At 45.9% G+C, this 25752-nt stretch overlaps 1 protein-coding gene across 1 annotated transcript in view; it reads left to right on the top strand.

Annotated features, from left to right (window-relative positions):
- Positions 1 to 25752, top strand: part of LOC135206141 (ribosome quality control complex subunit NEMF-like) — a 97789-nt gene that overhangs the window by 40869 nt on the left and 31168 nt on the right. The window contains exons 9-14 of the mRNA XM_064237398.1: positions 2206 to 2383; positions 3567 to 3704; positions 13382 to 13578; positions 15138 to 15318; positions 16183 to 16377; positions 16875 to 17050. Coding sequence (XP_064093468.1) covers positions 2206 to 2383; positions 3567 to 3704; positions 13382 to 13578; positions 15138 to 15318; positions 16183 to 16377; positions 16875 to 17050 — 1065 coding nt within the window. The remainder of the gene's footprint in view (positions 1 to 2205; positions 2384 to 3566; positions 3705 to 13381; positions 13579 to 15137; positions 15319 to 16182; positions 16378 to 16874; positions 17051 to 25752) is intronic.

Raw genomic sequence — 25752 nt, 5'->3', positions numbered from 1 at the left:
GAAGGCAATTGACTTTCGCCTGTTGGGCACATGCCTTAAGAGAATCATCACCTCGCTGTCCGGCATTGGTGACAAACAAATACATTATTTGTTTGGTCTCTCTCGGCATAACCCATTTTAAGGCGAAGGTCACGTGACTTACTCGGATGCTTTGACAACTTGCCTCCTACCGAACGCAGTCAGTCGGCAGCTGTCAGAGCGGCCGAGTCAGTTACGAACTACGCTGTTGACTTAGTTCGGTTGTTACACAGCAATCATTACTTCGTTTTAATAGCTTGTCACAGTACCCATACCATTGACACCCACCATGGAGTGTCGATGTCCTATCCACTACCGAGAACTTCGCTGCATGGGGATAGGAGGATGCGAGAGACTTCGTGGCAAACGGACAGACCAGTATGGGTACTGGACATCACCGAAGTAAGAGAAGAGGAATAGGTCATGCGACTATTTCCTTCTTTTCCTCTGAGGAACTGCATGACTTCTCCTGCGAAGTCAAGCATCCAGGGGATGGGGATCCGTGACGCTCGATTTCGTACGAACTTCGTAGCGAAGACTCAGAACCCTTCGGTCCCTGACGATTGGTTCGAGTCGTTCACAATCCCCTCCCTAATGGACTTCACCGCCTTCGATGCGAAGGAGATGCTGCCTTGTCCGCAAGAACTTCTCCGTGGCGCAGGTACTGAAGGCAGGGGTCTGGTCCAACCAGACCACATGCCCTTCCTTCTACCTTCGGGATATTGCCCACAGGTCCTTGGATCTTTTTCCTTGGGACCCACCCGTGGTGGCTGCTCAACACGTTGTGTAGCGAACCCAGACCCTCGCAGGCTGAACAGCATCAGTCTGGTGTGACCGTAAGAATGGATGAGTGAATGAGAGTGTGACTGGCTCCTCTTCCCATCTTTTTCTTCCCCTCTACCTGTGGTTAGAGGGACACGGTCGTCACCCTGCTGGATTAGGACAAGATGCAGGTGAGCTACTCAACAGAGCCCCAATCCTATCCCTTCACTAGGGATAGGAGCGTATATCCACCACTTCCTCCAACAAGGGGGAGGAAGTGGATGCCAGCTTGAGACAACCCATACTTTATGTTGCCTCTTGCAAACAGGAACAAGTTCTTGCTTGCTGGTACGAAGAGGTACGCTTGCCTCTCTCTTAGTACTCGGCCCAGAGGTCTGACCATTGATCCTGCGGTGCACACCCGATCAATCGGACAGAGGCTTGGATCCTCCCTCGCTCTTACGACCAGGGAGGCATTCCAGGGATGGACGAACACCAGCTGTCATCAAAAGACTCAGATTCCTCCCACAAGAAGTGAGTCTTCCTATTGTTAAAGGACCGAAGGTTTGTATTACGTATCGGAACAAATGACAATTTTTGTTTCGAAAAATTGCATTTTCCTAACTATACAAACCTGAGGTCCTTTACATATAGTCCCTCCTCATGCCACCCCTCACTCTGCGTATTTTGCATGGGCCAAAAGCAAAAGTGATTTGTTTACCTCCCAGTGCGACTGTCGGACAAGCAGTTAACTACCGTTCTCCCCTTGTTCGAAGCTTACGACCGTTCCAGCTGCCGCTAGCTACTTCCTATTGTTAAAGGACCTCAGGTTTGTATAGTTAGGAAAAATGCAATTTTCGACAAATTGTCATTTTTGTGTTTGTCTCTCCTTTATACTATTTTAGAATTTTTTTTGCTATTCATATAACATTAATAAAATAGTAAAAATTTATAAACAGAGAGTGAAAATAATTGCTAAGCTAAATTTCCCTAAACTGAGGTAAACTTTTGGACATGTGGAATTCAGGCAATGGCGTGTACATAGGAAACTCATGCAACTTCTCATTCTATTTACTTATTCAGAAAATATTTTCTGATGACATAACTAAATAAAGAGCCAACAAATTATTGAGTTACTTCTAAACCCTTTCAAACTGCAAATCTAGATAGTGCTCATGGAAATCACATAAGTCCATGCCATGTTACATTTATGATTGAATAGAGTGCATTCATAGTTATTTAATTACCACTGTTTCTCTTAAGAGTCTCATTGCTTGGAACAGAAGTGACTAATCTGTTTCTGCAGCTGCCCTGCTAATATGTATAGATTTTGATTATAATAGTAATAACTGGTTATATATACTTGTAGTAGTATTGCTTGAGATTACTTATTTAGGGGGAAATTTTTTTTCTATTTACAAACAGAATTGAACAAAGATCTTGTTGATGGGGCTATTTTGGTTGTGAGAAGTGCTGTAGCAAATCAGATTGATTGGCGTCAAATTGAGGAGCTGCTGGCAGAAGCGCAAGCTCAGGGTGATCCAGTAGCTCAGTCCATTAAACAGCTGAAGTTGAAAACTAACACCATTGTTCTTTCTTTAGGGTAAGTTTTTCATTATTATTGTGATTGATTTTTCTCTTGTATGGTATCTCCTTTGCGAACCTTATTTTTGTGTATTGATGTTGGTATGCTTGCAGGTTAAATGGACAATAATAATAATATATAATAATCAATTAATGAGGAAAACAAAAATACAAGAATATTGTGTCAGGAAAATGTGGAATTATTTATATGTTTTTCGGGTGTTTTAACAGCATTAATTAGGACAAAGAATATAATTTAACTCTTCACTTTAAATCATATATGTATGTAAATGCACTGTGAATATTTTATACATGGCTTATTAGTCCACAATTGCATTGAGAAGTTAGCAGATCAATTTTCCTAATCATATTCCTTTGCTGTTGCTATGTAGGGATTTTCTGTAGATTTTTATTTTGCTACTGATCTGGAGGAGGCACTAAGTACAAATTTTGGTTTATTAGTAATTGCTAAAGTTCAAGCACTAGGAATGCAGGGAGAGAGACTGTGTTTGGCCTGGTGGGGTTATTTAGTTCTTCAGCATTGTGTCAGTCCAGATGCTTTTAGATAACAGCTTTAGGGTTGCTGACGATCCTATTTTTGCAAAGTCTTTATCCTATTTTTTGGTCTTGTGTGGCATTCATTATGTATTTTATTGATCATATTTAATGAATGAGGGTAATATGATAGTTTCATATAAATGTGTGCCTCCCTTATTTTTATTGCTAATGAAATTTTCCACACTTATTTACAGTGTGTTGAGGGATAGAAAAACGTTTAGGATTTTTTCATAAAAGTTTAAATTTTCTGTTAAATAATTACCGATTACTATTTAAATTTTGATTTTGTTTTAGCAGATATAAACATGCTGAAACTACACACTATATGTTTACTCACCACTGTCAGAATTTTTTTTTTAATGAATTTGGCATGCTTTGGCACTCTTTGACTCTCTAATAAAAGATATTCGGAAGTTTTAGAGAGAGGAAGGTAAACACTTGCGCAGTAAAAGCATAGTTTGCCTTAATGTGATGCACAAGTATGTTTACACGCTCAGGCTAGCCTATGAGCTAGGATTATACATCAATTTTACATAAAAAAAATAGTGTTGTGAACTGTTAATTGAATGTTTATTGAATATCTGATTACTGCTTTAATCTTTAATCATGGGTATTGTTAATAATGTAATTTCTCCAATTATTAGGGATCCATTTGATCGCGAAGAAGATGATATGTTCTTGGACTCTGATGAAGAACGTGAAGAGGGATGTGAATCTACCAAAATGAGACCAATGGCAGTTGAAATTGACCTTGATCTCTCTGCTATGGCCAATGCTAGGAAGTAAGTAGTTACTTTCTGTTTTAATTTGAATTTGCAAACAAGTATCTATACATCTGCAAACTGGATAGGTCATTGTTTTCAGTTGTACTTAATGTAGTAAGCAAGCATAGTCCAGAAATTATTATCAGTGCTCGTGCCCTTGAATTTGTTCATCCAATAAGAAAACTAACTTAACTAACTTTTTTTTCTACATGTGTTGGGTTATGTACAAATTAAATGCTGAGTAAAACCTCATCTTATTTGTTAAACATTGATTCTTTGACTTGGTTCCTAAGAAGCAAAGAGGTGTATCAGGATATCTTCAGTTGGTTTAAACTTAACTTTAACCAGATCGAGAAGAACCTTTATTAGGCTGAGAGGCCTGGATAAACTATTAATTCTTTATAATAATGATAATTAAACTCAACTTTCATTTTTTTTTCAGTGTACTGTTACAGGGTATTTTTTGATAATTTTATGAACCTATTTGATGAGTTCTTTTCACTCTTGTCTATTTTGTTTTGTACACTTACCATAATTCTCCTTTAGTCTGAGTTCTCATCTGTGCTTTTTTGTGTAGTCTAGGCCTTCTTGCTAGTTGGTTTCTTGTTTCTTTTGTACATCATTACATCTTACCCCTGTCATCTCTGCAAAGGGATACTGCCTATAATTTTTCTGTTGTGTAGGCAGTAATGAGGTCCTTAACAGTTTTGCAAGCTTTGAGCTTTGTTGCCAAACCCAGGCCTGGTTGTGGTTATTTCAGGCCCCCAGATGATTTTTGAGACCACATGACTAGGGCCAGGACCAAGATGAGGCAGACCAGTGCCCTGCAGAAAAAAGCTATTCAAGCCAAAATAGAAAGGGGTCCCCCCACTCACCCTTCATCTGCATATTCCATCTCAAATTTGGAAAAAGCAGCAAAGAACTTTGCCCACCAATGTAGCTGGAGAACAAAAGAAAGAGTGGACATGCAAGGAAATAACGTCCACTTCTCCGGGCTCTACATCACCAACTGTGCCTCTGGCAGAGGGTTCCTGGTAGACATGGGTGCATTCCAGTCCATAGTACTTGCATTGAAAGAGGACAGCTGATAACCCTTGAACAGCGATCTATGTCAAATAGCAGTCCCGTACCATCATATGGCCACCAGACCTTCACCCTTCTAGTAATGAGAAGAAAATGACAATTTGTCCAAAATTGCATTTTTCCTAACTATACAAACCTGAGGTCCTTTTACAATAGGAAGGTACTAGCGGCAGCTGGATAGGTCGTAAGCTTTCGAACAAGGGGTTCGGTAGTTAACTGCTTGTCCGACAGGCGCGCGCGCGCGACTGGGAGGTAAACAAATCACTTTTGCTTTTGGCCCAAGCAAAAACTGCAGTGAGGGGTGGCATGAGGTGGGGCTATGTGTAAAAGGACCTCAGGTTTGTATAGTTAGGAAAAATGCAATTTTGGACAAATTGTCATTTGTTCCGACACGGCATACAAACCTTCGGTCCTTTTACAATAGGAAGACTCACTTCTTGGTGGGAGGAATCTGAGTCTTTTGTGAACAGACTGGTGTTCGCCCAACCTTGGAAGTCTCCCTGGTCGTAAGAGCGAGGGAGGGATCCAAGCCTCTGTCCGATTGATCGGGGTGTGCACCGCAGGATCAATGGTCAGACCTCTGGACCGAGTACTAAGAGAGAGGCAAGCGTATCTCTTCGTACCAGCAATGTAAGAACTTGTTCCTGTACAGGAGCAAATATAAAGTCATGGGTTTTGACTATCTGTAGGCATCCACTCCCCCCCCTTGTAGGAGGAAGTGGTGGATATTCCTGCTCCTATCCCTAGTGAAAGGGATAGGATGGGGCTCTGTCATATAGCTCACCTGCATCTCGTCCTCATCCAGCGTAGTGACGACCGTGGCCCTCTGCCCACAGGTAGAGGAGGAGGAATAGATGAGAAGAGGGAGCCAGTCACTCACTCACTCACACATCCATCCACACAGTCACACCAGGACTCGATGCTGTTTCAGCCTGCGAGGGTCTGGGTAGCTACACAACTTGTTGAGCAGCCACCACGGGTCCAAGGAAAAGGTATCCACGGACCTGTGGGCAATATCCCGAAGGTCGAAGGACGTAAAGGTAGTCTGGTTAGACCAGACCCGCCTTCAGGACCTGCGCCACGGAGAAGTTCTTACGAAAACGCCAACGAGGGGGCCAATACTTCTGACTTCGTGAGCTCTCGGACGGGACGTACGGATGTCGTCACTACCATCAGCCTCATACGCCCTCCTGATGACCTCAACGCAGCAGAATGAAAGAGTGTTCTTGGATACTTCTTTCTTGGTTACCCGGTGCTAACGAAGAGGCTGTCGACACTCAGGCCTGAGTGTCGAGTTTTCTTCAGATAGCGCCGTAGCGCCCTCACAGGCAAAGCAGCATCTCATCCGCATCATTATCGGTGAAGTCCATTAGGGAGGGAAAATCGTGAAGGACTCGAACCTGTCGTCAGGGACCGACGGTTTCTGAGTCTTCGCAACGAAGTTCGGGACGAAATCGAGCGTCACAGATCCCCGATCCCCTGGAGTGTCGTACATCATAGGAAAGGACCATGAAGTTCCCCTACTCTCTTCGCCGATGCAGGGCCAGCAAGAAGAGGGTCTTGAGGGTCAGATCCCTGTCTGACGACTCTCGGAGTGGCTCGAACGGCGTTCGAGTCAAACTCCTAAGGACGAGAGTCACATCCCACGCAGGGGGCCTGAGTTCCCTGGGTGGGAAAGCAAGACCTTTCGAAGCTCCTCATAAGCAAGGAGATCTCGAACGAGTTCGAGATGTCCAATCCCCTCAGTTTCAGGACGAGAGCCAGGGCGGCTCTGTATCCTTTGACTGTGGGGACTGAGAGGAGCTTCTCTCGGCGAAGAAAAACGAGAAATCCGCTACCTGCTGAAGAGTGGCTCTGAGAGGAGATAGACCCCGTCTACGACACCAACCACAGAAGACGGCCCACTTCCCCTGGTACACGCTGCAGAGGACTGACGGACGTTTTCCAGCCATCTCGTTGCTGCGCTACGAGAAAGCCTCTCGTTCGCAAGAGATGGTGGATAACAGCCAGCCGTGAAGACGTAGGGACTGGACTGCTCGGTGGTACCGCTCGACGTGTGGTGGGCTGGGCGAGAAGGTTGTGCCAAGGGGGAATCTCTCTCGGTTCTCCTGCGAGAAGAGCCAGCAGGTCCGGATACCAAATGGCCTGTGGCCTTTGGGAGCCACCAGGATCATCCTGAGATTCGGGGTGACCAGTGCCTCCGACTGATCACCTTGCGAATCAGGCCCTGAACGGGGGAAAGGCATAGACGAAGAGGTTGTCCCACGGGTGTGAAGAGCGTCCTCTGCAGCTGCCCAATGGGTCCGGCACGGCTGAGAAGAAAACCTGGAGCTTTCTGTTGTGCCGGGTGGCGAACAGATCCACGACTGGTCGCCCCCACAGGTCGAAGAGCCTTTCCGCCACGTCCTGGTGTAGAGACCACTCGGTCCCTATCACCTGATCCCGACGGCTGAGCGTGTCTGTTACTACATTCCTCTTCCCTGGCAATGTAGCGTGCCGACAGCTTCTATTGAGTGTGCCTCGGCCACTCGTGCATCTGCCGAGTCAACTGGTACAACGGAAGAGGGACACTAGGCCCCCCTGTTTGTTGACGTAGGCCAACTACCGTGGTGTTGTCGCACATCAACACACTGAGTGTCCCATCAAGCGGTCCTGGAACTCTTGGAGAGCGAGGAACGCTGCCTTGAGTTCCAGTACATTGATGTGAAGGTGCTTGTCGTTCTCGTCCCACACTCCTGAAGTCAGCAACTCCTCCAGGTGTGCGCCCCCATCCTCGTCGATGTGCGTCTGAGAACAGCTGCATGTCCGGGGGGGAGTGCGCAGAGGCACTCCTCTTAAGAGGTTCCTGTCGTCCAGCCACCAGGCTAGGTCCTGCCTCACTCCGGTGTCAGTGCCACTGGAAAGCTTGGGGGATCCGTCGCCTGTGACCAACTCTCCTTTAGTCTCCACTGAAGAGACCGCAGGTGAAGACGCCCCGTGAGGGACTAACTTCTCGAGTGACGACAGGTGTCCGATCACGACTTGCCATCGCTGAGCTACCTGTTCCTGCCGAGACAGGAACCTGGTTGGCTGCCTCCCTGAATCTGCTGATCCGCGAGTCTGCGGGGAAGACTCGCCCTGCTACCGTGTCGATCAGCATACCCAGGTACTTCATCTCTGCTTGGGCTCGAGATCGGACTTTTCGAAGTTCACAACGATCCCCAGATCGCGACAGAACTCGAGCAGTCGATCCCTGTCCTGTAGCAACTGCGAGCGGGAGCTCGCCAGGACTAACCAATCGTCGAGATACCTCATCAGACGTATCCCGTGCGAATGGGCCCCAAGCAGACACCAGAGTGAACACTCGCGTGAACACCTGTGGGGCGGTTGAGAGACCGAAGCAAAGTGCCCTGAACTGGTACATTACAAAACCGTCCCGTCGAGGATGAAGCGGAGGTACTTTCTGGAGGACTGATGAATGGGTATTTGGAAATACGCATCCTTCAAGTCCACTGAAAGCATGAAATCGTTCTCCCTGATGGAGTCGAGCACGGAACGTGCCGTCTCCATCGTGAACCGGGTCTGGCGAACAAACCGGTTCAGAGGAGAGAGATCTATCACCGGGCGCCAGCCTCCCGTAGACTTTTCCACCAGGAAGAGTCGACTGTAAAAGCCCGGTGACTGATCCGTGACGATTTCTACACGCTCTCTTGCTCAGCATGGTCTTGATCTCCTGTCTCAATGCTACGTCCTCGAGTGACCCTGGAACGTACGACTGCTGTTGGACCGGGTTGGAGGTGAGGGGTGGCCGAGATTCGAAGGGTAATAGATATCCCTCCCGAAGGACATCTACAATCCAGGTCTCGGCGCCGTAGCGCTGCCAAGTTGCCCAATGGCTGGCCAGGCACCCCCCCCACTTCCGGCAGCAGGTGAGGGGGAACGCCGTCCCTAGTGTTTTCCCCCCTTTCTTCGACTTCTTCCCAGAGCCTCCCAGGGAGGGAGGAGGGCTGGGAGGAGGGCTGGTTACGGCTCCCCTTTGTAGAAGTCGAAGAAGACAGAGTCTTTCCCCGGGGCTTCGACGCAGCTACCGTCTTAGCCCACCGAGGAAGCGCTAGCCGAGCTCTTTGACTTGGCCGCAGTCTGAGGCTGCCCAGAAGCCTTCGAGACTGCCTGGTGAACCAGACGGTCACTGTCGTCAGTGCGCCGTCTGTCCACCGCAGCGTCCACCATCTCTCCTGGGAAGAGAGACGTGGAACTCCGTAAAGGTCCGTTGCGTAGTCCCAATGCCGCTTCACGCCCAGCCGCCCTGGAAACCCGAGTAAGGACAGCGTCCCTATGTCGGAGAAGAACCAGGTTGGCCCACAGGTTTCACCGTCTGGTGGGCAAGGAAGGAGATGGCTCTTCCCCCAGACTGGCAAAGTCTCCTAAAGGCCGAGTCATCTTCGGGAGAAATTCCCCCGGAGTTGGCTGCGACCTTAGATACTGTGAGGGACCACAGATCTAACCAGGAGACGGCCTGGAAAGCTGCCATGGCAGTAGATTCCAGGCCGAGTGCCTCTTGCTGCGAGAACCATAGGTTCTCGGACAGGAGCGCTGCAGAGACACACCCGGAGTCCAGCCTGGCTAACTCCGGGTTCACCTTGTTTGGGCGGCATCGGGTCCTCAGATGGCACGTAAAAAACGCCGCTGTCGCAGCAGAGGAGGTGGAAGCAGCTTGCTCGACCTGCCAGACTTGAGAGAACCGTCTTGCCCGGAGACAAGAGATTCTACCTGGTCCAGCACTGAGTCGGCAAGCTCGGAACGCGGCAAACCCACCGTCGGGTCTGGGTTCCCTCTTCGGGCCCCAGAACGACTCGAGCCGGGACGTGGGCTCGGATGGTGGGAGCGGCGATCCTTCCGCGAGGTCGTTGTGCTGACGAATCAGCGCAATAACCTCGGCAAAGTTCCTCTGGATCTCAGGAGTGACTGCGTCCTGCGGAGTCGGACCATCCAGTCCCTCAAACAGGAGCATCTCCCGAGACCCTCCTCCTCGAGGGGAGAACAGCGACAGAACCCCTCTCGGTCTCCTCCCAGCCACTTGTGCATACGGACCTGGCCGGTCCGAGAACGTGCCTGGTACGTAGGACGACGTGGTGGGATCCTGAGGGGCGCACCCCCTCACGATCACTCCTCAATACCTCGCCCCTCCCGGTGAACCCGAGGAGGTTGAAGGTATGGGAGAGGTAGACCTGACGCTCCCTCCTCGCTCGCTGGCAGAACCAGTGGGCTTGGAAGACTGCAGGCGATCGTTCAACCCTCGGTGGCGATCGAGCTGCAGGCCTAGTCGAGCCGTCTCGCTGTGGAGAACGGCTGGACCGAGAACAGCGGCCCCGGTCTCGTGTGTCAGAGGAGCTGGTGCTTGGTTGCCGTACCCGATCGCTCCTCTGTTGAGTGTACGGTCAGGCGACCGGCAAGCTCCACTGTCACGGTGAAGACCGGTGCGTATCCTCACGGCGCGTCACGTCGCTGGTACCAGCCGTGGCTGGTGCCGGCGAACGGGGGGACCTCTTCCCAGCCTCAGCCCGTGGCCGTCGTGGACCGTCACGTCCGCCGGGTAGCCAGCTGCTCGCCACGAGAGCGAGAGCTGGTCTGGTGAGAGTCGCGTGAGCGGCTGTCACCAGTCTTCCGCTCCGTGCCGTGAACCTGACGCTGAGCTGGCTCAGAGGTCTGGTTCCTAGCTGCACGGTCGCTGGTAGGCGACCGTACACTCGGTACCTCTCGCGAACGAAAGAGGCGAGACGGATCCTGCTGCTGTGGTCGAACCACTAACAGCAGGTGAGGAAGTGCCGGTGTTAGCCGGCACTCCTCGGGTCCCCGTAGTCTTCTTCCTTGCGGAAGAAAAGAGACGGGTCCTGCCCCGAAGGAGCAGGGGTGACCAGCGGAAGAACCCCCCACCCCGTCTCACCGGAGCGAGACGGGCCCTTAGAAGTTCCGAAGGAGACTTCTTAGGGGGGGGGGAGGCGACCTTCTTCTTCTTAGGCGGGGGAGCCTTAGAAGAAGAAAGGGAAGAGGCGGCAGACGACGACGACGACGAAGAAGACGATGAAGACGGACGACGACACCTTCCTCCTCTTTTCTTTCTTCTTCTTTCGTCAACCTCCTCAGGACCGATGTCAGATCTGTCATCCAGGGCGGAGCCGGGGCTGCTGTTGCCGAAGCAACAGGGCCCGGACGCACCTGTCCGACAGATCGGCATCGGAGCAGCGGCGCCAGGAACAGGAACAACGTCAGCAGGTGCAGGCATCACAGGAACAGCCAGTGAGACGGCAGGAGCAGGTACAGGAACGGCAGCAGTGGTCGGCAACGTCACGTCCCGTGAACAGCGGCTGGGCAGGTACTGGCAGGCTGTACAGGCGGTCCAGTGTGGACGGACCAGCGGCACAGACATCCTAGGTACTGGTGGGCAGGTCCAGGGGCGAGCTCTCGGGCACACGAAGTCCGGTCGCGGCAGCACGGCAAACCCAGGCGGCGGCATCACACCTCCCCCGTGGTACGGCGACTGGCCCCTGCACCGATGTAGTTGGTGAATGACAGAGACCGGCGCTGCGGGGTGTACACAGGTACAGAGGAGGTGAAGCATAGCCAGGCGTTGAAAGGGTCGTGGTGGTGGTCGTACCGTAGCATGCGTGACCGCCACAGAGCCAGCGAGATGGTAGAGCAGCCCTGGACACTCGGCACGCCCTGCAGACCCCAACGATGCCCACACCTGTCCGAGGTCGTCCTTCGCGGCAACCGCACCTGAGGAAGCAAAGGTCGGGTGATTAGCAGGATCCTCTACCCGGTCGCGCGAAGACGAACGGATAGAGGACCCAGAGTACAACTCGACACGGGGTATCTAGCGCCCTCCTCCACACTCGACAGGTCGGGTGAGGAGAAGGACCTAGAAACCCCCCCCGCCCCAAGGGAAGGCGCCAAACGTGGGAGCTGAGCGGGCGGCAGGAAAGAAGACGAAGTGTCCGTAACCAAAGGAGTCGCGGGAGAGCTTTCGACGACTCCTTTGCAGGCCTTCGCTTCTTCCTGCCTTCGTACAAGCCCCACTGCGCCTCCGACCAATTAGAACATACTTCACAGGGCTCGGCTCGGGTGCATTCGCGCCCCCGACACCGAGCGCAAAATATGTGGATCAATTTCCGGAATGAGCGGAACTTTCCGCATTTACGCCCTTCGGTACCCGGGCATAATCTCCGGGGGGTAGCGAGGCGTGTGAGATTCCATGATTGATCAATTCAATATGATGAAAAAAGAGAGGAAATGATTGTACTTACAATATGATTCACACACAAACACAACCAAATACTCATGAAAGCAAACGACGAGAAGCGGGCAGAGAGCGTCGAACACACACGTCCACTCGCTGTGAGGCCGAAAGCAAAAGTGATTTGTTTACCTCCCCGTCGCGTGCGCGCGCCTGTCGGACAAGCAGTTAACTACCGAACCCCTTGTTCGAAAGCTTACGACCTATCCAGCTGCCGCTAGTACCTTCCTATTGTAAAAGGACCGAAGGTTTGTATGCCGTGTCGGAACAAATGTTAGTGTGACTTAATCATGAGACACTACATTTTGCTAATGTATTTTGCTTTTCTACCTTCTGTTCCTGACCTCTTACCAGATGGCACCCATAACCACCAGCCCCAAGCAGTTGTCCATATTTTTGATAAGAATTTCCTGATGTATTCAAGCCTGAATTCAGACAGACCCCAGGAATTTCAGGAAAGCATGGTCTATACCACCACATCAAGGTCCACCCCAAATTCTGCTGCCTGCCCCTAGAGAAACTGCTCACTGCAAAAAGGCTTTCAAAGAAATACATCACTCAAGTCATATGTCACTGGATCTCAGTAGCATGCCTGCTCAGCCCTGCGCAACTACATTTTGTGAGATTTGTATGTTTTTTTTGAGGGATGCTATTCTGAAAAGAGGCTGTACTTAATGAATGTTGGGCTTGTTGCCGCTAACACTTAAAATTGTTCCTGCTCTACTCATCGCCCATTCATGAGTGCATTTAGTTCACATACATAAAGAAAGGTACTATACATCAAGACGAACTACTTTTCAGTATAAGATCTATAATGATTTTTGAAGGCTGTAATCAAAGTGGAGAGACTATACCTGCATTTATGGTTGATAGATATCAACTTTGTGATCTCAAGCTAGAGGAAGTGACTGAGGAGGGATCAGGAGTACTCGCATCAATCTTGAGTAATCATTGGACATGGATAAAAATAGAAAAATTCTACATAATTTTCATATTTAATAGATACAATTTTTTTATAGTAATTTTTACTGAAAATTCCTTGCATTCCCTTCTAATTGGGGAACAATCTGGTATGCAGACTTGATTCCAGAAATTAAGTAGTTGACAGTTGAGAAGAGGGACTTTTTCTTGCTAGAGAGAAGTCTCTCATATTGATAACCACTGCTTAATAGTGGTATGTCTGCTTTCAAGAAAGCATAAGTAGAAGTAAGAGGTTTGTATTTACAAAATAAAGATTTGTACATATTCTATAAACTTAATGCAGTTAGGCATGCATCAACATTTTGTGCTTTTCCAATGTATGATTTTTAATTGACTGAGAACTTGTGCTATTTAACAGGTATTTTGATCAAAAACGACAAGCTGCCAAAAAGGAACAGAAGACCATAAGTGCATCTAAAAAGGCTTTACAGTCTGCTGAAAAAAAGACACGCCAGACTTTAAAGGAAGTTGCAGCAATTACAAATATTAACAAAGCAAGAAAAGTTCATTGGTTTGAGAAGTTTCTTTGGTTTGTATCATCAGAAAATTATTTAGGTGAGTGTTGTAAAGAGGACCTGGAAAACAGTATGTTGATTATTATACATGGTTTTGTTTGTTGACAGCAGTGTAGTGTAGTATTGGTATTTAGTTAGCTGGAGGTGTTTTTAATTTTGAATTTGAATCCTGTGTAACAAAATGTCTTGGCATGGATTACTTATAACTTATACTTTAATCTAGGCATATGAAGTAGGAAGGAAAACGGGAAAATATAGGAAGGGAAGAAGAAAAATGACAGTATAGAAAGAAAAAAAGAAAATAAGTAAAAGTAGATCAATATACTGTATTTATTAATCACATATCACATTAGGTAAACAGTTACAAAAGATACAAAGATATATAGGAATATCAACCAGTTTATATTAAAATGAGCTTGTAGGGGTGTATCACTTGTAGTGTACCATGCAGAGCACACTTAAGATAGTGCTAAATTTTCAAAGTGGTATCCTTTGGCTCTAGCTGAATTACTTTCTGCCTTTTACTGGTCATCTGTTCTAGTAGGTCTCCTCCCACTTAGTTGCTCTCTTGCTTCTTAAACTTAACTTTGCTTCTATATTTTCACATCTCATTTAAGAATAGATCCTATTTGTTAACCTTTTAGTCTAGAAATATGTTGCAATGGTCTCATTAAACTGTCAACGCTGAATTGGCTTATTTTTGGTTCTTGATAAAAACACCAGTTATTTGACAGTCTCTTGTACAGTTGTCTGCATGAAAAGTGTGAAAATTCATGTTTTTGTGGAATTATTTGAAAAGATAGCTGGAAGTTTTTTATTGATGTAAAGACCATTCATTCAATCTTTAACATTCATAGGCCTATTAATTCAGTGTATATAATATTTTTTCGTCACCACTGATGTACAATATACTCACATATACAGGCAGTCCCGGTTATCAGTGGACTCTTTTAATGGCGATCCGGTTACGTGGCGCTTGTCTAGTACCATAAAATCAGCGATTTATGGGGCCATAACTAACCGAGTTCTGGTTATTGGCACCATAAGGCGTTAATAATAGTTATGGGGCCAAAACATATCTAAAGGAGGCACCATTAACTAGTTATCAGTACCATAATCACCATAAATCGCCAAGTTTTGGTTATTGGCGGTTTTCGCTTATCAGCACCCTGCCTAAAACGGAACCCTCGCCGATATCCGGGGACTGCCTGTATAAGAAAATGGAATTTTTGTTAATATAGGTAAAGAGTTTAGTCTTTGTTTTCAGGTGCTAAGGTAATGTTTGGCGGATGTAGTTGGCGGACTGTGGAGACGTACAGGATGATGAAAATTGTAGAAAGATAAAAATGTGGGAAGTAAGAAATTATAGAGGTGAAAATATCCCAGCACTTTAAAGAGAAACTGAAGGAAAATAAATATGGTGCAAAGTTAATGAGGAAATAAATATTCTGTTATAAATCTTTTCCATCAAAGATCCAAATAATAGTAGGGTGCTGTTTGAAGAAAATGGATTCTCATGATGCTGATGGACTTATGAGAGTTATTAATTACAGAGGATAGACCCATTTATTGCAGTATTTTGCATGACTTTTATTACAGTAATTGCTGGTCGGGATAGTCAAATGAATGAAATGGTTGTGAAACGTCATTTGCGTCCTCGTGATGCCTATGTTCATGCGGACTTACATGGTGCAGCAAGTGTCATCATAAAGAACCCGAGTGGCAATGACATACCTCCTAAGACATTACATGAGGCTGGTATCATGGCTCTGTGTTACAGGTAAGAACATTTTGTGAATACCTTGATATTTTTTATAATTGTTAGCTATACTGATGAGTTGCAGTATAGTTCCTTAAGCTTACATGTCGTCTCCCTCCTATTAATTTTGAATTACATATGTGCCACTAATTGATCATCCTCCTTGTGTTTTCCAGAAGACCACACACCTCGGAACTTTCCTGTTCTACCACTATAATATTGCATAACCATATTTCCTATACTTTTAATTCTTTTACACAAACAGTTCATCGTAACAGTTTCAGCATTTTTATTTCATTTGCGTTTTACATCTACACCTCTTCCATAAAGGATAGATGGTTCAATGGTCCATCGTACATTCCCACCTTGGCTTCTGTAGACAATTCAAGTCTATTCCAATCTCTCATACATAGCAAGGTACTTTTCTTGTGTTACCTGTTTTATGAGAAACCACTCCCATCCTTGCATCATCTGTTTTCTCCTGTCATCATCTGTTTTGTATCATGCTCATGTTTAGTCTTTAACTTTCTCATTTTGCAAACTTTCACCAGATTTTGCAGTTTATCTTTACTGTCCTAAATCAGTACATATTGTACTGTATTAGCTAGAACCAACCATTCCAATCATTATTCACAACTTATATTCTCCTGTTACTTTGCATCTACCACTGTTCTTTCTTGGATGTCACACTACTCCATCAATAGAAAAACCTTGAAAATCTAACTCAACTTTGTCTCAGAAGCAATTGTGCAACAAACCAGTCACTCCTGCTTACATATATTCTCTCTGCTTAGCTTCCACCATAAAAACTTTTAATCTTGCTCGACAGCATATTTTTTTATACCATACATCCTTACAACCCCCATCATTGTGCTTTATTTTCAGCCGAGCTTGGGATGAAAAAGTTGTAACGTCTGCCTGGTGGGTATGGGGTGATCAAGTTAGCAAAACTGCTCCAACCGGTGAATACCTCACCACAGGAGCCTTCATGGTTCGTGGGAAAAAGACCTTCCTTCCTCCATCTCATCTGGTATATGGATTTGGTTTCTTGTTCAGATTAGAGGAAGATTCTATTGCAAGGTACAGATTAATTCATTTTTGGTGGTTCTTAGTATTGATTTATTAGTAAGGTGCAAATTGTGAAGTATTTGATTAAAAACAAAGCATATTTCTTCACATGATTATACATATTGCTAAACTGCGGGGAGTGGTCTGGTTAAACCACCAAGCAAAAATAGTAATTAGATTACATTTGCATTTAAATGTAATTGTTGTATCATATGAGTTGTTAAAAACTGAAATTATGTAGAATTTAAAAAGACTTGTAATTATGAGCCTGTTAATCATTATTAGCCTTTACTCAGCGTGAAGTAGTTCCAGCCCCACGAGGTTAAGAGAGTTTGAATTAAAAATTAAAATTTTTAGATTAAATCCTTTACAGTAACAACTTTGTTATTACTAGTGTTATTCCTGTTGTATATCACCTAACTATTTATGCTGAACACTTTTCATGTTTATTTTCTGTCATTATTGTTTTCATTTTTTTTTTTTTTTACATCAGAATGCCCCTTTTTCAGGCATGCAGGAGAAAGAAAAATACGCACTCTTGAAAATGATAACATCAAGGATTCTTTGAGAAATCTTTCTATTGGCACTGAGGAGGAAGACATAGAAATCCCTTTGGATGAAAAAGATGAGGATTCGTCTGAAATGAAATCTGCAGATGAATCACAAACTTCTCTGACTACTAAAGGTATGATGTACAGCACATCCTATTTTTATTGGCCTGAAAAATCTTACAAAAAATAAATTTAATACCATGAAATTTGTAAGTTTTGTTTGGTTGGAAGAGCTCAAATTTCTAATGAAAGTTAGATAGTTTTTTAAGAATAATTTAAACATATCTGTTTCTCCCAACTTCTCTTTTTGATCTATGAATTTCTGTATATATTCTATATTTTGTCGATTACTTTATAACAAAATAATGCTAAATAAAAAGTAGTTTTTACAGTTTTGTATTTACAAAGCTGTTTTTTTAAATTAATACACTATATATGTTAGTTTACTTCACATTAATGTATTCATGATGTTGCTAGTAACCTTATAAAATGAGATGGTGCTTGTATGATACTCCCATTGTAAAAGTATAAGGTGTAATTTGCTTTGTTTGGACAGTGGCATGTTTACTATGAGGAATACACGTCTTTAATTCAACAATTGATTAGAATTGAAGCACTTCATCATATTGAAGTAAAATAATATAATTTAGGTGCCACAATATAATCCATATATTGATGACTTTACACTTGCCTTTCCGCATTTGTATTCAAATAAGCCTAAATTCATGATTTATGAAATACTACTATGATCTATGATATGCTTATTACTGTGCCAAATGCCGAGTTAACCCTTAAACGCCTATTGGACGTATTTTACGTCAAGATAAATTGTCTGTTGGGTGCCGATTGGACGTATTTTACGTCGACATAGAAAAGTTTTTTAAAAATTCGCAGAAAAATACTTATAGGCCTACCAGCCGAAAACTTTTGAATCACGCGCCTTGGGGGATGCTGGGAGTTCACGGATCAAGGTGTTGTTTTGTTTACAATCGTTACGCAGGCGTGCAAGCGCGAATTTCTTTCTTATCGCACTAAAAAGTATCAGTGACACATCTCAGAAATTATTTTGTCACTTTGACATAATTTTTGCACCATTTTAAATTAGCCATTACATGGAGTATTATATATGAAAATGTGCGCAATTTCATGTAGAAGACAACTAAAAAATACTCATGATTGTAGCTTTTATCAGTTTTGAAATATTTTTATATAAATAACGGTAAGTCCCAAAATTTCAACCTTCGGTCAACTTTGACTCTACAGAAATGGTCAAAAAACGCAATTGTAAGCTAAAACTCTTATATTTTAGTAATATTCAATCATTTACCTTCATTTTGTAACAAATTGGAAGTCTCTAGCACAATATTTCGATTTATGTTGAATTTATGAAAAAAACTTTTCCCTTATGTTTGTGCGGTAAGTCTTCCGAAAAAATCATACGTGCGATTGTCGTAATGTTTGCACCATTTTAAATTAGCCGTTATATAAAGTTTTATATATGGAAATGTGTGCAATTTCATGCACAATACAACTAAAAACAACCCGTGGTTGTAGCTTTTATCAGTTTTGAAATATTTTCATGTTAATAACGATAAGTGCCAAAATTTCAACCTTCGGTCAACTTTGACTACCGAAATGGTTGAAAAATACAATTGTAAGCTAAAACTCTTATATTCTAGTAATATTCAATCATTTACCTTCATTTTGCAGCAAATTGGAAGTCTCTAGCACAATATTTTGATTTATGGTGAATTTATGAAAAAAAGAAAAACATTTTCCTTACGTCCGCGCGTTAACTCTTCCGAAAAAATCATACGTGCGATTGTCGTAATGTTTGTACCATTTTAAATTAGCCGTTATATAAAGTTTTATTTATGGAAATGTGCGCAATTTCATGCACAATACAACTAAAAACAACCCGTGGTTGTAGCTTTTCTCAGTTTTGAAATATTTGCATATAAATCATAAATAGAAAAAAAAAACATGTTCGGTCAACTTTGACTCTACCGAAATGGTCGAAAAATGCAATTGTAAGCTAAAACTCTTATATTCTAGTAATATTCAATCATTTACCTTCATTTTACAACAAATTGAAAGTCTCTAGCACAGTATTTTTTATTTATGGTGAATTTATGAAAAAAAAAAAAACATTTTCCTTACGTCCGCGCGGTAACTTCCGAAAAAAATCAGAAATTTGTTCGTGCGATTGTCGTAATGTTTGTACCATTTTGAATTAGCCATTACATAAAGTTTTATATATGAAAATGTGCGCAATTTCATGTAGAATACAAAAAAAATAATTGAAGGTTGTAGCTTTTCTCATTTTTTAAATATTTCCATATAAATCATAAATAGAAAAAAAAACCATTTTCGGTCAACTTTGACTCTACCGAAATGGTCGAAAAATGCAATTGTAAGCTAAAACTCTTACAGTCTAGTAATATTCAGTTATTTATCTTCATTTTGAAACAAATTCGAAGTTTCTAGCACAATATTTAGATTTATGGTGAATTTAAAAAAAAAACTTTCCTTCCCTCCGCACGCAGATTCTCCACCGCAAATCTCCGAAATGCGTACGTCGCATTCTCGAAATATTTGCTCCATTTCATATTAGGCGTTTCATAGAGTTTTACATATGATAATGTGTGCAATTTCATGTAGAATACAAAAAAAAATAATTGAAGGTTGTAGCTTTTCTCATTTTTGAAATATTTGCATATAAAAAAAAATTTAAAACATTTGACATTTGGTCAACTTTAACTCCTCCGAAATGGTCGAAAACTGCAATTGTAAGCTAAAACTTTTACAGTATAGTAATATTCAATAATTTATCTTAATTTTGAAACAAATTGGAAGTCTCTAGAACAATATTTAGATTTATGGTGAATTTTTGAAAAAAACATTTTGTTACGTCCGCGCGTTACGAATTCGTGCATCATTTTGTGATAATATTTTCTCTTGTGTTGCTTTGGTCGTTTTACAATGTGTTATATACCAAAATGATCGCAATTTAGTGTACAATACAACGGAAAAAAAAATTAACTCTTTAGCTTTAACCGTTTTGCTCACAGCGCGATTTGAATACAATTATATATGAAATTTTGTTTTCACTCTATCATATATCGCATTATTTATATATGATAATTATATTTTTTTCATTTCTGATGGTTGCATACTAAACTTCAGGCAATGACAAAAAAAGGAGCCAAAAATTAACTCTTAATCTTGAAAACTAAGCGCGCTGTGATTTTTTGAAAAAAATATTTTTTCCGCTTCGGCGCTCACTCCAAGACCCCCTAGGCATACGGGAGACGATTTTTATTATACCCCTTTGGCGTTTAAGGGTTAATAAAAATAAATATTAAGCTGTCAATTGACAATGACTAAGCAGATAGTACACACTGTTCATACAAGTATATTAAAGACCATTCTTTTGTATGCTACAGGAGACATACAAGTACATACATACATGTCCTTAGTAATGACAGATACAGGCAGTCCCTGGGTTACGACGGTGTCGGCTTACGACGTTCCGAGGTTACGACGCTTGTCAGTACACATTATTTCCAGGGTTACGATGCATGTTCCAGGGTTACGACGCCTACAACGCTCATCTGGGAGATGAAATATGACACCTAAAATGCAAAATAATCAATATTTGAAGGTTTTTTGATGAAAAATGCCATAAGAATGCAGTTTACATAGTTTTCAATGCACCCAAAGCATTAAAAGTAAGGTTTTCTTAGGATTTTTGATGATGATCCGGCTTACGACGATTTTCGGCTTATGACGCGTCTCAAGAACGGAACCCCCGTTGTAACCCGGGGACCGCCTGTAATTTTAATTATACCATTCCAAGATCTTACATACATGTACTTTTTATATAATTTAATGTTTGTTAAAGAAAGAATTTTGTCAGATATTTATTCCATACTCGACACAACAATTTTCAAAGTAATACTCAAACAACTTTGAGCCTGTTATGTTTTCCTGTATGCCATTAAACATATTTACTTGAGAAGGCATTATTCTGAGAAATTTGGTCCTATTACACTTCTAGTACTGTGTTTTAGACACTGCTGGTACTATAACTAATATTTTCCAGGTCTGAAAATGTTCAGGCTGCTGGAGTGAGTTTTTCCATAGGACTTTCATAGTATTTCTGTTTAAAGTAAATGCTCCATAAGGCTTCAAATTTAGATTTGTTCCGATACGTAATACAAACCCTCGGTCCTTTAACAATAGGAAGGTAACTAGCGGCAGCTGGGACGGTCGTAAGCTTCGAACAAGGGGAGAACGGTAGTTAACTGCTTGTCCGATCGTGCGCGCGCCCGCGCCGACCCCCCCCCGAGAGGTGAAGAACCACTTTTGCTTTCGGCCGCGGGTGTGAAGGACGTGTTCGTCATCGCTCTCTGCCCGCTCATCGTCGTATGCTTTGTTTATATTGTGTTTTCTACTAATGGTTTGGTTTGACTTGAAAATGAAACTGTAGTACACTGTTTTTCATTTTCATACTTAATTATGAATCAACATGGAGCTATCGCCGTAGAGACGGCGATTTCCGCTCTTTTCATGAATTGAACCCTTGAATTATGTCTCGGTGCCGAGGGCGGGCGCACTCGCGCCGAGTCATGTATTTTGGGCGAAGTGTGTAATTTGAAAGATGTAAGTACTCTTTTTTCATTATATTTTTGCCTGTGCGTTCGTTGCCGAGAGCTTGATTGCGCTCGGCAAGAGACCTCTTATTTTGTATGAATAGAATGCAATGAAAGTGGATTCGCAATGCAGTTTTCTTTTCATTTTTTCATTTATTAATTGCATCAAATTTAATTTTGGATCAAATTCCGCTCTTACCGGGAATTAATCCTTACGATTTATTGCTGTGAAAGTGAAAATAGCAAGTGCAGTATTGTTCATTTTCATATATATTTATGATAGCATCATATTATTATGGATCAAGTTTCCGCTCTTACCGGGAATTGATTTTTCCCTCTTTAAGTTCTATGAAGTGAATCGCAAGTGCAGTATTCTGTTTCATTTTCATATTACTTTTCACTGCTGTGCGGGGGTAGGGGAAGCGAAGGTCTGCCAGGAAGTCGTCGGAAAGCTCTCCGCGACTCCCTTGGTATCCGATTCTTCGTCTTCTTCCTGCCGACCCCCCCGCTCAGCTTCCTCGTATTTTGTTTTTGGGGTCTTCCTTCCGTTCGGGGTGGGGCATGTCTCCCCCCCCGTGTGTGAGGGAACCCCTCTTACTAATCTGTCTGTGCTACCGCAGGTGCTACAGCCGTGGGAGACGACCTTGGACAGGTATGGACCACTGCGGCTGCAGGGCGTGCCTAGCATCCACGATCTGCTGCAGAGTCTAGCGAGGTCTGGGGCGGTGACCTTGGAGTGGTCTCCACTACAACCTTCACGGCCGCTTATGCTGCTTCCCCCCGCTGGTCTACACTCCCCATGCTGTGTCGGTGAGCCGTCCTGCCGCTTCTAGGGCCGGGTGCTGCCGCTTCTAGGGGGGGGGGGGGGGGGGGCCGGTCGCGCCGTACCGAGGAGGGGTTATGCCGCCGCCGCCTGTGTTTTCTTCGTGGTTGCCTGCCCCAGACTTCCGCTGTTCCTGCAGCTCGCCCCTGGACCGGCCGCCAGTTACCACGCTGGCTGCCGATGATTCTACGAGGCGATGCTGGGCCTGCCGTACCTGTCGCGATGTGGTTCCCGCTACTGGCTTGGCTGTCCCTTCTGTGTTTACCGCTGCCGCTGTTCCTGCCGCTCCTGAGCTGGTTTGCTGTTCCTGTCGCTCCTGGTTCCTGGCGCCTGTCCATGCTGCGTCCTGCCCCACGGTGCTGGTCTTCCCCAAGTCCAGGTCCTTCCGGACAGGTGCAGTCGGGCCGTGTTGCTTCGGCAATAGGCCCGACTCCGGCCTGGATGGAGGACCTGAACGACTGTCCTGCGTGAGCGACGAAGAAGAGGAAGGTGTCATCTTCGTCTTCGTCTGTTGCTGCTCTTCCCCTTCGACTTCTAAGGCCCATTAAGCCGAAGAAGAAGAAGGCGCCCCCCCCCCTGGCCTCCCCCCCCCCAAGAAGTCTCCTTCGGGAACTTCTAAAGGGTCCGTCCCACCTCGGTGGGGAGGGGGGTTCCTTCTGCTGGGCCTCCTGCTCCTTCGGGAGCGGGGGCCCGTCTCCCCTTCCTTGTAAGGAAGAGATAGACGGGGGACCAGAGGAGTATCGGTTAGCTCTGGTACTTCCTCGCCTGGTGCCAGCGGCGATGCCGCTACGCCAGGTTCCGGCTCGGTCTCTCGTTCGCGGGGAGATCCGAGTGACGCTCTCCTGGGAGACCGTGCAGCCAAAGTTTCGGCGCCAGAGTTCGCTCGGCGCCAAGACCACGGCACGGAGCAGAAGGCTGGCGAGAACCGCTCAGGGTGACTCTCGCCAGGCCAGCGGCCGCTCTCGCAGCGACCAGCTGGTAACCGGGTTTTGTTATTCCCCCTAAGAAGACTCCTTCGGGAACTTCGAAGGGCTCGTCACATTCCGGTGTGACGGGGGGGTTCTTCTGCTGGTCCTCCTGTTCTTCGGGAACGGGGGCCCGTCTCCCCTTCTGAGAAGAAGAAGAAGACGACAGGGTGTGCTGGCTACCGCTGGTACACCCTCGCCTGGTCTTGGCAGCTCTGCTGCTAAGCCAGGTACCGGCTCGGTTTCTCGTCCGTGAGAAGTTCCGAGTGTACGATCTCCTTCGGGTGAACCGTGCAGCCAAAGTTAAGACGCCTGAGTTCGCTCAGCGTCATGACCGAGGCACGGAGCAGAAGGGACTGTCGAGAGCCGCTCAGGTGACTCTCGCCAGGCCAGCGGCATGCTCTCGCAGCGACCAGCCGGTACCTCGGGTGGACGTGACGGTCTCTGACCGGCCACGGGTTGAGGCTGGGAAGAGAGGGTCCCCCAAGGTCCCCTCGACCGACGGTACCAGTCGGCTGGTACCAGCGGTTTGACGTGCCGCGAGGACGCTCTTACCGGTCTCACGGCGAAAGCGAGCTCTGCAGGTGCACCTGACCGCCGCTCCCACAGGGACCCGGGGGCGGATACGGTGACCAGCAGCAGCTCGTCTGACGCACGGGACCGGGGTCGACGTGCTCAGTTCGAAGCCGCTCGCCACAGGTGAGCGGCACGGCCAGGCCTGCAGATCGATCCCCACCGCGGGTTGGTGATCGGCTGCAGCCCCCCACGTACGCTGGTCCTGCCAGCGAGCGGGGGGGGAGCGTCAGGTCTGTCTCTCCACTACCTTCAACTTCCTCGCGGCTACACCGGGAAGAGCGAGGTAGCTAGGAGTGATCGTGAGAGGTGCGCCGCTCACGATCCCGTCACGACGCCGCAAGTGCCACGTATGTAGGTCTTAGGACCAACCAGGACGTACGCGCAAGTGATTGGAGGCGACCGTCAGGGGGAGAGGGGGTGGGGGTAGCGTCAGTTCTGTCTCTCCGATACCTTCAACTTCCTCGGCATCGCCAGGAAGAGCTAAGTATATTAGGAGGCCGGAAGTGAGAGGCTAGGTATATAGAGTGATCGTGAGAGATGCGCCGCTCACGATCCCGTCCACGACGCCCGCACTCGTGCCAGGTTGGTCTTAGGACCAACCAGGACGTACGCGCAAGTGATTGGAGGCAAACCGTCAGGGATCTGTTTTGTCTGGTCCTTCTTCTGCAGGAGGAGGGTCCTGGGAGCTGCTCTTGTTGGAAGGACTGGACGGTCCTACTCCTCAAGACGCTGTAACTTCCGAGATTCAGAGTAACTTTACCCAGGTTATTGCACTGATTCGTCAGCACAACGACCGGGGGGAAGGATCGCCGCTCCACCAGCAGAGCCCATGTCTCTGCTCGAGTCGTTTTGGGGCCCGAGAGGGAACCCAAAACCGACGGTGGGTATGCCGCGATCGGAGCTTACCGATTCTGTCTTGAACCAGAGTCTCTCGTCTCCAGACAAGAAGGCTCTCTCAGGTTTCTGGCCGGAGTTTCGAATCAAGCTACTTGCCACCTCCTCTACTGCCGACAGCGGCGTTTCTACGTGTCTTCGGACACCGTATTTAAAATACTCCTTCGGTCCTCCTGAGAGGTTTCGACCTCGACGAGGACTGGAATGAGTCGGAGGACGGTATCGGCTCTCTCCTGTCAGGTGTCGATCAGCCCCACCCAGACGACGTTCACAGTGGCGGCAGACCCTTACTATCAGTGAGAGTTCGTAACCCTCCATCGGGAAAACGTTTTCTCCTGACGATACCGTTTTCACAGACTCTGAGAGGCCATCGCCGCAAGGCGATGGCTGCTCCTACTCTTCTCCAACTGCTAGTTCCACTGGGAAGGCGAGCGAGTATCCAATTCCTCCCCCATTCCCTCTCTCCTTACGGCTACGAGGGAAAGGGGAAGGATCCTACAGAGATTTCTCTGTAGGATCCCACGTTGGGGACTGCGCTACCAGGGGGGACCTTCGGGTCCTACCTGACGTAAGCCCGGTCGTTGAGGAGGGATCCTGCACCATTCTCGATTTCTACGGGAATCGAGAGGACCACCAGCCGATATCGTTTGACGAATTCGGTGGGGGTTTCGCAGACTGCTTAGAATTCTACGGAATTTCTAGCGCATTCAGAGTGTTTAGAGTTTCTTACGATCTCCAAACACTTAGGCGAGACCACGGTCCAAAGTGAGCGAGACGAGAATCCCCGTATGTTACACGATAATCGGGAACCTCGCCTATGCTCGAATTCCTGGAATTTTCTAGCATTAGGAAGAAGACTGCTGCTGAAAGAAGACTATCTCACAGTAGGCGACCAACCTGGAATAGAGAAGAACGGACGGGAA

The sequence above is a fragment of the Macrobrachium nipponense genome, chromosome 29 (assembly GCF_015104395.2).
Source record: "Macrobrachium nipponense isolate FS-2020 chromosome 29, ASM1510439v2, whole genome shotgun sequence".
NCBI classification, from domain to species: domain Eukaryota; kingdom Metazoa; phylum Arthropoda; class Malacostraca; order Decapoda; family Palaemonidae; genus Macrobrachium; species Macrobrachium nipponense.
This window is presented reverse-complemented; position numbering and strand designations above follow the sequence as displayed.